Here is a 13,785-nt window from a genome sequence, read left to right as displayed (position 1 = left end):
GGAGCAAGTGAAATACTGTCGGTTGTGGTTTAGGCCCAGCTGGCAACTGAGCACCACACAGCCACTCGCTCACTGGGACTGTTGAGTGGGATGGGCAGGAGAAAATACAAGGGGGTCGAGACAAGGATAGGGGAGGGATCACCAACATTTACAGTCATGGGCAAAACAGACCTGACTTGGGGAAGAAAAATCAATGTAATTAGTTACCGATCAAATCAGTGTAGGACAGTAAGAGACAAAACAAAACTGATCTTAAAAACTAAGCTCAGCTTTGCTCCCCATTTCTCTACCCCCTCCCCACCAGCAGCGCAGGGGGACGGGGAATGAGGGTTATGGTCAATCCATCACACGTCTCTGCTTCTCCTTTGGCTTCAGTGGGAGGGATCCTCACACCCTACCCCTGCCCCAGCATGGGGTCCCTCCCACGGGAGACAGTCCTCCATGGATGTCTCCAGTGTGAGTCAGAGTCGTAAAATTGTTTGGGTTGGAAGGGACCTTAAAGACCATCTAGTTCCAACCCCCCTGCCATGGGCAGGGACACCTTCCACTAGACCAGGTTGCTCAAAGCCACATCCAGCCTGGCCTTGAAAGTCCTTGCAGAAAATGGCAAGGGAGTAGCTGCAATTACAGTGACGCACCTAAACTAGTGGTTGTTTTTTAAGCTTTTTTTAACAGTAATTGAGTTTTGTTAGATAACTGGATTTTAATGTGCTAAATTGTTGATCTATTTGGCCTTTCATATGTTACAGAGTGTTGCCCCCACCCACCCCCCGAGCCAAGTTCATGGGAAGAGTAATATTTTGCCCACAAGATCTGTACTTTCATCCTGTACCATCACAAGTTAATACTTAGGCCAGTTTCAGTTGTTCCCCATGTACTAGTGCCATCCAGACTAACATCAAGGCTCATCCCACAGGGCAGAGATTGGACAGAGCGACTGTGGATCCTTCTGGGCAGGGTAAGTCCCTGTGAGCTGCAGAGTGTACCTCAACCAGGTGTCTCCACCAAGGGGGACTTAAAACCTGGGCTGAGCCTCCACCATTTCCTTATGCTGAACAGGAGATGTTGGTGCAGGCCAGGCAATGCTGTGTCCTGGAGCTGCACATGGCTTGAAATAGCAGTTTTCTGCAGTGGCCCAAGAGCTAAACACCCCACTGCCACTGCTCCTCACTGTTCTCTTAATACGCGTTTCGCAGTGAAACAACTCATTACCCGCCTTGTTTGTTTGAGTGCCAGTGAAGTCAGTGTTCCCCAGCCACCTGCCAAAACCTTGCTGGTCCCCGTGAGAGCTGGGCTTTTTTCCACTACAAAACCTGGAAGCAAGCTAAGAAGTCAGCGCAGTGCAACACTGAGACTTCATGTTACACAACAGGAGACGACCCCTCCACTTGTGTTTTCTTAGCTATTTTAAAACAGATTTTAAGCTGCCACGGAAGCCTTTGTCCTCAGCAGCATGCAGGCTGCTGGGGAGAATGGGCTACATGTCCTCTGGTCCGTGCAGGACCTTGAGGGAAGAATGACCTTTGCGGTCACCTCCTGAATTCCTTAGCCGGCTTTTGTGCAGTAGGGGACAAGAAGAAATACCCAAAGTAGGCCACTGGATGCTGTGGTACAAAGGCTGTTGCCATGGGCTGATCGATGGGCACACTAACAAACAGCTGTGTTGTGGCAGCTTTCCCAGCATGAAGAACGAAAGCCCTGCTCTGACCCCCACCATGTTGCCCCTACACCACCTGACATCCATCCCCTTCTTCCTCTCCAGGAAGATGGCAGGCCTCAACCACAACCAGAGATGACTTTAAAACTGGCCCCTTCAGCTGTGGCTCCTGCCCCTGATTGTTGTTTTTTAAGTAAGGATTGGAAAGGTGTTTCCAGGCAGCTCTTCTCCCCTAAGCACATGTAAGTTGGGCAGCATGGAGGGCCTGTCCAGGCTGCTGCAGTCCAAACCCAGGAATCGTCCTCAACTGTGCCTGTTCCATGGCTGAATGTCTGTTGTGCAGCCATCAGCCGGATGCTCACGGTCCCCCCGTTTCTGGAGCCAGCTGCGGAGCTGTGTGGATTGCCACCATTACTCGGACCGATGGTCATGGAAGAGAACCTTTACCCCCGCCCACCCAGCGCGATGGCACCCCTTTTTCTGCTGTAAGAAACGCCCCGCAGGTAGACATTTTTATTCTTTTCATTCTGAGATTGTGTTTTTAAAATGTGGAGTGTGGTTTTTTAAACCCATTTTTCCTGTGAGGAGCAAAAGGGGGATGGATGGTGGTGGGTGGCTGGGAGAAGGCAGCAAGAGGGTTCCCACAGCCAGTGGGAGCAGGGCTGGCCGCCCTCAATGGATGCTCAGGCAGAACTGCGCGAGGCTGGGGGCTATTCCTGGGGCTATTCAGGTATGGGGGGACTTGGGTGAATGCAGTGGGATGGTGCTCTTTCAGGTAGGCAGCAGCCTGTCCAGGAACAAGCACTTCAGGCCAGGATGGTGATGGGACCTGATGCAGGGTGGGGTGTGGCTGGTTGGGGATGAATTATTTTCCCTTTATGTGGAAGGTAAAGGTAGACTGGCAATCCATGTTAGAGGATACAACGTTTCACCCAGCAAAACTACACACGCAGACAGAACTATCTTCTTTATTATAAAGATACACTATGAGGAACAAACCTGAATGTATACTGAAGCTTGTAATGGTACATGCCAAAAATGTACAGTACTATACATAAAAGTGCATTGTCACAACAGATTAACAGTACATTTCTCTTCCAGAACCATGAAATTTCCATGTTTTTATTTGTTCTTCGAGAGTGGAAGGAATGCAATGGGAATGCAGCCATACACAGACAGGGAAGGATGCAATGGAAATGCAACAGTACAAGAGCAAGGCTAAAGCTCCTCTAAAATTTAAAGGCACTTTTCACATGTACATACTACAGATGTACATTGACACAATTAGGTAACAGTCAACAAGCAGGAAGCTACCAGTACTGCAATTTATCAAATTTGACAGTAAAGGACAATACTGATTGGATTAGGTGTGCAGGAGTTACCCTTTAGTACGTCTGTAGTTGTAGCAGTCTTTCCTGTTACATATCCACTTACTATACTTTTAAGTATCTATAATAACCATCAAACTACACATTTAACTCTGTGAATGCACTAAGTGGATGCACTCACTAAATGCACTGTTTCTAATATTTTCTTTTGCTAAACAATTTCTAAGATAAGCATTATGGAGCCCAGTACAGTTATTTAAACATACAAAATTCCCTATGCAATTTAAAGATACAGTTATCCATCTCAATTATGCCAGGTGGGTTAATTTAAAAAGGCTAGACTAAAACTGCATGTAAATGGAAGCTGAAATTCCAGTTTGTTCCACTGTTTCTAGTAAACTGGGGAACTACTTGAAAAGATCTCTGGTCCCGACTAAGCAAACAGACCCTACAGACCAGGGCTGGTCTGCAGCTGGGGCCGGCCTGGCTCAGGCTCTGGCCCTGGCCTGAGGGCTGGGCAGTGCAGTCGAGAGGGCAGGAGCTTCACTGACTGATGCTGCACAGTTGCTGAGGTGGATTAAGACTTCGCCTCTAACCTAGGCACGCGTGAAGGCTGCGGCCAGATTGAGAAAGGTTTGCGGGTACCCGGCACAGTTCGGCTCTCAGAGGTGGTTCATGGGGTACTTTTCACACCTGGGGCATTCCATTCCCTATCTACAGGGCGTAAACCAGAGCAGGAGTAAGTTGCTCCTAAATAACACCAGGAAATGACTCCTGTCACCTCAGTAATTATGTCTATCAAATTTTGTCACTGCTCTTACCCTCCCAAGCTCAGTTGTTTAGATATAACGGGCGGTACGACTTCAAGCTTCCCAATGGTGAGATCTTAAATAATACATGGAAAGACATGTATTAATTCAATACACTATTTATGTATGTGACTCTACATCTTGCGTAAAGTCAGTCGTACTCCTGTAGGTGGACCACGGAATTTTTTTCCCCGTCTTCTTCACTGGAACGTATTTTATGGATTGGGTGTCGGAAAATAGTCACAGAAATAAGACTATGGCTTACTGTTGCAATGTGCAAAACAGCCGTACGTTTAGTTCACGCCTAACAAGGTTTAACAACAGAGCGCTAAGCAAAGTTGCATCTTCACTCACACAGACATAAGAAAGGTACTGATTTCTGTCATCTGGGAAAAAGGGGAAGAGGGGGGAAAAGCAGTTAGGGAAATCTTCTGTCAGCTTGAATCTAGGCGGTAGAAATTCATCTGCCTGTCCTGTAAGTGACCCCCGCATCGCTGGCAGATGTCCCACCGCAGAGTCCCTGCCTTGCTGCCGTCAGCACAGCCGAGGACGCGCGCAGAGTGCCTGCGCAGCGCGAGGCAGCCGGGTCAGCTCGAAACGCCAACTATTACAACCCAAATCATGTCTTTAATTGGACGCCGAGCAATAAAGTCAACGGGATACTTTGCTGAATTACTCTGCAGTTGATCCTTTTAATCGCCTATCAGCCTGCCTAATGGACCAACAGATTCACGTACTCCCCAGAGCCCGGCTCGCTCAACTATGAACTTCAAATGAATTTAGCTCTTGTGAAAAATGAGGTATCAGGGAATGAAGGTCTAGCGTCACAGAAAAAGGTACACTGCTAGAGGGGACAGCAAAAGGAGTTTCTAGACACTATCCTGGAGATGTGCTTTAGCTGTGACCTGGAATGCTGCTTTTTGTGGGTGAGAGGAATGTGATCTCCAGACCCATCCAGCGCTTGTCTCTTGTGTGACTGCCAACAAGAAAGCTAAGACGCGGTGCCAATTGTGAGAGCTGTGAGGGTTCGGTGGACTTTGTGTGTGTCTTCAATAAGAAACGTGGCCTGAGATGACTTAAACATTCCACACAGACACTTAATCCTCACATGCTGGATTTCAGCTCTTACTAACCTGCTTGAGATTTGGTTTGGTGACCCAGAAAGGCGAGGTCTCACCTCCCCTGACCCCCCCACCCCTTAGTTTTGTGCAAGATCTGTTATTATATAGCTACAGTAAGACTGTGAAGTATGGTACAACGTGGCAAGCTGTTTGTGATCCGTGTTGGTTTTATTACAAATGGTGCAGCATCAAGTTTTCAAGTAAGTCTAAGTTTGTTTTTTAAAACGATGCACAATTGTCCAGTTTTTCTTTTAATTGAAACCATACAAAATACAAATGCCCAAGTTAATGTAGCTAGTTTCAGACAATACATTCAAAAACACTGAAAAACAAAGCCTCTCCAGTTACAAACATGAACAAACGATGCTATGGAGCCCTGACTTCTATCATTAATCCATCCCTTTCTCTAGCATATCCCAGCCGGGCAGAGTGGGTGGCTGAGCTGTCTACATTGTGCAAGATTTGTCGGCTGGACCCTGGGAAGGAGGGGAAGGCCCTATGCTAGGATTCGTTTTTGGAAGAACAATAGGTTTTGGCCTAAGAGCAGGAGGTTTCAGCTGCACTCCCATTCTAGGAGCCACCATGGGCTTGAAAGTACTCATGGTGTCACTGGAAGAACTAGTGCTACGGCGGATCTGAGGCTCAGAGCTCCTTAAAACGACACTGTGTAGCGGGCTGAGCGACTCTGTGGAGGTGGCAGGGGTGGGGGTGTTTTTCATTTGTTCCAAGGTGTCCAACACGACATCGGGGGCATGCTTCGCTGAGCTCTGCCGCTCCAGCTCACGGAGCTCGTTCAGCGCCGTGTTCATCGTCTCCTCGATGTCCTGGGTCAGAGCACAAAGAGAGCAGCACATCACTTGAATTGCTACTGAGTGCAAAGCATGGCAGGAGCAGGAAGAGGGGGTGAAACATGCATGAGTTAATTTGGCAACCACCCCCTCTTTAACAGTATTATAGTGCTAAACCCAAATTTCCACCAGGTTTATGTGAAAGACAAGATGACAGCTCTGGCTGGATGTTAAATATTTAACCTGTTCACATGAGAAAGTCGAAATTCATCTGAAAAATTTAAAAAATCAATTAAACTAAAGCCCACAAGCCATTTCATTAAGTGATTGTCACGACAATAGATATTTGCTTAGCAGTATTTTTAACTATGAAGATTTCTGTCATCTCTTGGGTACTGATGGCTGTGAAAATTGCTACCACTTAGCTGACTGATCCCCTCATCTAGTGCCCCAGGTGTTCAGGATCTGTATTCCCTGACAGGGATTATAAATCAGATTTTGTAAGAAAACAAAGCTTATTTGTCTATCCGCTCTTTTCTCCTCCTGTTTCTCTAAAGCTAAATTTTAAGCAGAAAAAAACTGCAAAACATTGTTCAGTTAGCTTACCTAGGAAATTATTTTTTTCCTCAGGACTTCTGGCACAAATGCTGAAAAAATGCACCAAGACACTAATTTACCATCTTTCAGTGGCACTGAGATACAATTGAAGTTAAGTATCCAGTGCTCCTGCTTGCTCACAGTAACTCTCATGCAAAGTTTGGATTCTCTCACTGCTGAATGATCACTAGCTCATGCATCAAAATAAAAGATCTTAAACCCAACAGCACTGTGTGTGGTTCCAGGAAAGTAAATAAATAACTTAGAGTAAAATAAATGAGTAACAACATTTACATTTTCTAACTCTCTAATGCATGATTCAGCTTTCTGTCCTAAGCATGACAGTCCCTTCTATCCCTTGTTGGAAGTGGAGTTTGAAGGCAAGCATCACTAGTACATTAAATTTTAAAACACGAGTGCCAGCATTGTTATAAAATACTTTTGCAATCATATTGTACCCTCAGGGTGCCCCTAGTAATCGTGTTATACTCCCTAGACAAAACGCGAGTTCTGAAGACAGCGGTATCGATTTGCTCAAGAGCTGTTACCAGCCGTGTACAACAGACCAATTTGATGATCAGGATGCTCCCTGTTGAACCCTTCTCACTTCTTCACTGCCAGGAATAAGACTCGTGAGCGTTCACACAGGGACAAGACAGCCCATGATTTATGCAGGTGGAATGTCTTGCACATCATGTTTGCACACACAACTACAAGCCTCAAATCAACATACGGTATGAACTACATGAAATCTATGGAAAATCCACAGGGCCCTGGAATGTAAATCTGTGCTTTGAATGGCAATGGTCACTACTTGCCAGTCAGTGATTATGCAAAGCATAATACTGAGGAATAATTGAACACTAATTACATGCAAGTTAGACTAGGCTGGCGTTCATCAGAGCACACAGATTTACATAGCTGTTGTAATCATATACTGTCCTAGCGTTCTGGGTGGCAGAGGCAATTTCATTACGGTATAACAGGAAATAATTTTGTTTTATTGCTTCTGCAGTGTCTATTCCCCCTTGTGCTGTTTCTACCCAGGATCCCTTAATGCATCCTCTTTCACAAGCACTCCATTTAAAAAGTCTCCTGCACACACCACGCCCCCCTCCCCCGCCCAGTGTACGTGCTCTGCGCTTTGTTATTCACCGAGACGTGCTCCTCAGAGTGACATGAAATAAAAAAAAGAGACAAACCTGAGCTATTGACTCTGGGTCCAGTGGTTTATGGTCATTGAAACCTGTGTACTGGCCAGATGATGTAGATCTTCTAATTGGAGGGCTATCAATCTTCTTTAGAGAATCGTGCCTACTGATGTTAGTGAGACTGCCGTGGCCAGGCCTACGCCTCCTTTCAGGGCTGTCGGCATTGAGGTTGCGATTCTGAAGGAGGGCTCTGGGACTGCAGTGAGTTGCCAGGCTGGGGGAACCTAGCTCCACAGCCGAGTTGGAGAGAGGGTGAGGCGGGTGTACGGGGCAGTGACCATCGCTGCTCCTCCCAGGACGTCTTAGAGGAGGTGGAGGTTCCGATCTCTTTCTCTGCCTGTGCCAAAGAAGAAGTGGTTACAGGACAAGCTGTCGTGACTCACCACAAGCATGCAGAGACGCAATTGCTGTTACCTGAGCTGTCAGCAGTACTATTGAAAACATGTTATGCTCAAGCTTACCTTCCTAAATACACGTCAGAGTGACGGTCAGTGGGAGAGTTCATGTCCTTCGATGATGACTTGTCCTCAGTTACGGGTCCGCTGCTGGCCTCGCTGTCTGCTTTTTGGCTCAGTGTATCTGAGAAAGTGTCATCCCTGAACAGAACACACACAGTGAGATGGGAAGTCAGGGAGTTATGTGTGATAGCATCTTGGCACTTCCAGGTTTTAATCCCCTTAAGAAAAGTGAGCATGTTATAATGCACTGCAGCCCCTCCATGTCTCCGAATATTGTTTATAAGCCTTCTGTTTATTGAGCTCTTCACATTTTGACTGTAACCCTTCTGTAAACAAGAACTTTGTCATCCTTGGCAAAGCACGTGCTTAATACTGTAAAAGAAGAGTTCAGGGCTGCCTTTCTCCAGCCCTTGCTATTCTGAAGTTAAATGTCAGCAATTGCTACAAAGAGGTAGTCAAATTAAAATAGATGCAGCAGCATCTGTCTCGTAATGTACTGGGAACACATCCACAAACAAAGTAGCTTAGCCTAGCAGTAGCTTTTGATTAAAAGCTGTCAATTCATGGCAATAAAGACAAAGGCATCCTGCATAGAAGGCAAATGTTTAATCTATCTGAGCCTTCAAACCACTGTCCCATTTGGAAATCACTTTGTTAATTGCTTCAGCGTGTTTTTATAGCCCACCAAGAACCCAGTCACACCAGACACTGCTTACATATCCTGCACCACTATGTACTGGTGAGGGACAAGGCCATCAATTCCGTTGTGCCTTCCTTCCCACCAGTCTTCAGACGCGCGGTGATAGAGCAGAAGGGAAGCGCCTTTCTTGAAAGAGAGTTCTCGTGCAGATCTTCCAACGTAGTCAAACTTGGCTATAGCTTCTATGGGCTCACACTCTGGGTAGGGAGGGAAGAAGAACAGGTATCAGACTTCACACCAGCTTATCTGCTCATTTCTGTTTCACAAAACCCACGTACTGCGTTTGCTCAGTGTTCATTCTTACTGAGCAGAGCTGACAGAGATCAGCTGAGCTAAGGCAGACTTCAGGCAGTAGTTACGATGTGTCCCACACAAAGAAACATAATCTGTGCCCCGAGTGTGAAACATCTGGGTTGCTTTGCAAGTTGCGGAAAACATAACAGCATACTCAAATGCTGCAATAGCTGCTGCTGGCAGAGAGGCTTCTGCCTCCTGCTGCAAGGGCTCCTTCTTGGCTGGGGAGTGGGATGGAGACCAGGCAATGAAGACCTCTGAAAATAAGATGAACAAACCCAGATGAACAACCAGAGGTCTGAGGAAGCAGCGTGATAAAGGAAAAGTAAACAGGAGTGCCTTCAACACCTGCAATGGCAAAGGAAGGAAGGCAGGATTTAGGGACAAACTGCCTAATTGGGCTATCAGATTTCTGTCTTTTATGTGATGAGTGTGCAAACCTAGTGAAAACCTCGCGTTTTACACAACATCGAAGCCTAGTGCTTTAAATCTGCTCTTTTAACACACTTTCTCATTGAGGGAGATGGCTCCAGGCTGCCTACGGATGATTCCTCCGCAGGGTTGGTCCCCGTGTGGCCTGAAGTTGCCTAAGGCAGATCTGCCTGCTCCCACATCCCCAGTTCCTCTGGTTTCTGCAGGGAAGGCTGGTATTATCTGAAGCCAAACACTGGTTGTGGCAGTCCTGGCTAATGTCCCGTCAGTATGCTGGTAAATTCAGCCTTATGCTGGTTGTGGACTCTGTCCTGTAACCTACGCTTATGTCAGTGAAGGGCCCCTGCTCAACGTCTGCTCGCAGGTGTCTTCAGAGCTGTGCCCGAACACCAGTGCAACAGCCGTCACTTTAACAACCTCTAGCTTCTTCTGCACACAGCTAAAAGCACCTGAGCTCAAAAAGATTAAAATTTATCATCACAGTCTCAAAATGTAAAGAAAAACCTGCAAAACACACGTTTCAAAAATCATAAGCTTTGTTGATTCCAGTAACTCAAGAGCCCCCATATGACAAATTTCTTTACATAATTAGAGCAATATTTAGATGGAAATTAACATCTGGGCTAATGACTAGCACAGCAACTTTCTGTCTGGTGCAAATTAAAATCGCTGAGGTTGTAATTCCCTAAAGAACCAGGCTGGTAATGAAAGCCGCTGTCCCTTTATGACAACATTTTGCACAGGAATGTCTTCTTAAAATTAACTTCATCCTGCAGCAAGGGAACATAATGATAGCACCTTTATTGAGGTTATAGTTGGCAGCTTTTTTTTTTTTTTTTAGTAACTTGCTCAGTCTGCAGAAGGCTGTCTTGGGGTTTGCTGCTTCTGCAGTCACACTCTGAGCTCCCATCAGTGACAAACTGCAGGGTGTTCAGGAGTTACAGACTCGGAAACTTTCCAGAGACGGCATACAGTGGTATGGGGAATTCACTGTTACAAATGCCAAGGTATTGTAGGCCAGCAAAATTCCATTGATTGTATAAATGCAAATAAAACTCTAGCAACAACAGTGTTAATTCCTGAAAATGCATCATGAGTGGACGGCTCGCTGTCAGGTATTCCCTGGTTGGTGGGTGGCAGGCAACAGGCCTCTCGGTTTTAAGTTTTTAAGCAAAGAAAATGTAAAGATGACAAAGAAAGAAACATTCTGGAAAACTGGGAAACCTTTAATGCTGGCGTATATATTAATCATGTATTCTAATACACCATCATTTCTAGATACTCCATCTACAGTATATCTCTAACAGAAATTACAGCTGTGACAAAGCGACTATAGGCATAGAGAAATGTTATTGCCAAATGAAGAGAAATAAAATTAAACATGCCTGTTTGTCTTACATCATATTTAAGAGGGCAGTATTAAATCGAATGGCAATAACGTAATACTGGCAAAAGAACGCTGTTTTTACATGCATCATGCACGTTGCTTGCGGAATTTTTTATAAGGTGGTATTACTGGGATCAGGTAGGATTGAAAAGGAGCAGACATTTGTATGAACACCCTGTTCTCAGTCTGCAGGTAAGTTATGGGTTATGGAAAAGTGGGTCAAAAATTCAGAAGCAAAAGCTCCAAGGTTTCAAAAAGCCAGTCACGCACTAACGGGTAATACTTTAAAATGCAAAGCAAGTAAGAAAATCCCAAATTTCCTGTACATATTTTCCTTAGATGTTCTCTGAAATTAAGTGGAAATGGTCATGGGTAGTGGATTGATTGATAAACCCCTACACTGATTAGCTATGGGATTTCCCATTTCTCTGCTAATTTCAACAGACCACATAGTATCCCACATTTGAGTTTAAAGTCTTTTTATTTACAAATTAATGGACTAAACTAGAAATAGTTCTGCTTCCCTTAGTGGAATTACAGTAATCTAAGTGTGGCACATGATGAGAATCTGGTTTTTGTACCCTTCCATGGCCTACAGGACTCACACACTTTCTCAGAGGTCTGCTGGAAACTGACCCGCTGGAACCACCTGCATGATTTGGTCATGTACCCATAATGGATGTGACTTTTGAGACACCTCTGTTAGACTCCCTGGTTAACAAAACCCACCTCCTCAGGGAGGAGCGCCCAGTAGATCTTGCATAGTTTTTTTTAATAGAACCAAAATCAAGTTCAGACAGGTTTTGCTATTTTGAAAGGAGTGTTTTCTTTGCCTGAATGTTGCTTTTACATGCAGAGAACTTTCCTACAGCAAACAGTACTGAGACTGTATTTGAACAGTAATTCACCTTGTCACAGGTCAAGCCTTAACAGTTAAAACCAAAGTACCATGACAGTTACTCCTAGGAATAAATGCATTTTGAAAAGTTAAGTGATTTGATAACAAGGTTACAGACAAGCATTTCCAAAAAAGCAAAGGTGATGAAAGCTAAATTTGGGATCTGTAACTCAAATTCTGTGTGGTACTGCATGTCTAACAGCAAAATCGACAGCTTGGAGGGAAATGTAGTTGCGCTGCTTTGTCCATACCTGGGGGCATTCGCCTACAATAGCAAGAACTATTTGATGATATACAGGATCTCACCAGCTATCCTCTCTAGGGACTAAGGCAATGCTATGGAAGTGAAAAATTAGGACAAACTGACGAACTGTGGGAAAAGCTTCCACTGTTTGGAAAAGCAGAAAGGCCAGAAGAAATGTAAGTGCTAATTTTAATTTTGGTGCCAGGTGTAGTACTAACCTCCCTACAGAGGTGATGGCACTGCAGTGGCACTGCACTTCCCTCCCCACCTCAGGGCACAAGTTGCTAAGGAAAAGTGGGGAGACCATCCCCTGCATGTTTGTTTGGCAGGTTTGCTGTTGCTCTGCTCTTCCTCAGTTCTCCCAGATGTACCCTGGCTGTCGAGAATAGAGTCTCCCTGGGAAGACACTATCTCCCAATGTCTTCACCCTCTTCTGCATCCCAGCAGAGAACAGCAGCTTTGCAATTTCAAAGTCCTGTCTTCAGGACAGCAGTTCTCTGACTGGGGAACAGCAAAGCAAAGCAATGTTGCAAGGTGTTGACAGAACAGAATTTGGCAAGATGTGGATCACAGCATGCACTACTGAAAATTACCATGTGCTGGGGATACAACAGTAACTCACAGTCTTAGGTGTCCCTGTAATTTTTGTTTCCAGCAGAACTACCATCTCAATTTTTACCCAGTGTTTATGAGGTATCTGTGAACAGTTTGATATTAATTGTATGTATGTTTTCCCAGGAGAAACCTATCCGTTTAGCTTCCTCAGGAAATTCTCTCTTACTTCCTTTGAAAACAATCCTAGTCACCCTTTTCCACATGCATCCAACAAGAATAAAAAAATCTCCAGCAAACTGAAGGTAAAGGAAATACGCTAAAAACTGTCTCAGCATAACATGAACAATATCCTTTGAATCTTTACTGCAGAGGCACTTTCTGGTAAAGTCTCTTCTGCTGCAAACTTACAGATAGGTTTTTTTGGTGTTTCAGCTTGAGTACAAATGTTCTGAACTTCACAAATTAAATTTCATTTCTAGATTTAGGAGACAGAAGAAACTTATGTGTTTTCCTTAACAGGTACACTTTCTGCACATTTAAAAAACACTGAAAACAATACAGTAAAATGCATCTCCATCTCCTTCCCTCTTCCTTTTCAGTGATCAACAGAACACCACTAACCTTAGGGGGAAAAAAAAGGCTATTTATATGCTTAAGATTAAGCAGTTATTTATATGCTCAGTAAGCCCCAGCCTTCTTTTCCTCCAGCTACCAGATTTTACCTTTGCAGCCATAATTTAAAAAAATCTTGTTGTTTCCTAAACAGTAATTAAAGGTTCCTAGTGCTTCTGAGCCAGCACCCACAGATGGGTTTATTCTAACAGGCACAGATATTCACTTGTAGTTTAACCTTATCCAGCAAATAATTCTTGTAAAAACCATAACTGAAGTAGAGAAATAAATCTTTTCTCTTTTGATCAGAGCCTTTGGATTATGTCTCAATAACCCTGTAATTCTTATAGGGTTAGCTGCTTGGTCTTGCGTATGTATTCATTTTAGCATAAAAATAATCAGATTTTCAATATCAGCATAAACATCCCCTTCCCCCTCGCATTTATGGAATCTGCTTCTTCCATCTCCCAACAGAGGGAAATACAGAAGTACGTGTCTCATCAATACAGTAGCAATGCTGCGCCTCCCTTTCGCTCTCTCCACATACAGATGATGGTGATGCATCCAGCTTATAATCAATGAATCAATCACATTAAACCCCCAAAATACTCCTGACCCTTCAGTAGAAGCTTTTTTTTTTGTCTGCCACGTGTCCATCAGTGGCTCTCATGAAGTTCAATATGCAGATTGAAAA

The 13,785-nt window shown here is 44.6% G+C and overlaps 1 protein-coding gene across 1 annotated transcript in view; it reads right to left on the bottom strand.

The window, feature by feature from the left end:
- Positions 1–4,513: 4,513 nt before the first annotated feature.
- The window catches only part of SRGAP1 (SLIT-ROBO Rho GTPase activating protein 1), a 70,912-nt gene continuing 61,640 nt past the window's right edge, over positions 4,514–13,785 (bottom strand). The window contains exons 18-21 of the mRNA XM_010160701.1: positions 8,686–8,866; positions 7,973–8,107; positions 7,503–7,848; positions 4,514–5,739 (exon numbers count right to left, since the gene is read on the bottom strand). Coding sequence (XP_010159003.1) covers positions 5,362–5,739; positions 7,503–7,848; positions 7,973–8,107; positions 8,686–8,866 — 1,040 coding nt within the window. The 3' untranslated portion in view covers positions 4,514–5,361. The remainder of the gene's footprint in view (positions 5,740–7,502; positions 7,849–7,972; positions 8,108–8,685; positions 8,867–13,785) is intronic.

The sequence above is a fragment of the Eurypyga helias genome, unplaced genomic scaffold, assembly GCF_000690775.1.
Source record: "Eurypyga helias isolate BGI_N326 unplaced genomic scaffold, ASM69077v1 scaffold16271, whole genome shotgun sequence".
In the NCBI taxonomy this organism is placed as follows: domain Eukaryota; kingdom Metazoa; phylum Chordata; class Aves; order Eurypygiformes; family Eurypygidae; genus Eurypyga; species Eurypyga helias.
The sequence above is the reverse complement of the archived record's forward strand: the minus strand, read 5'-3'. Positions and strand labels throughout refer to the sequence as shown.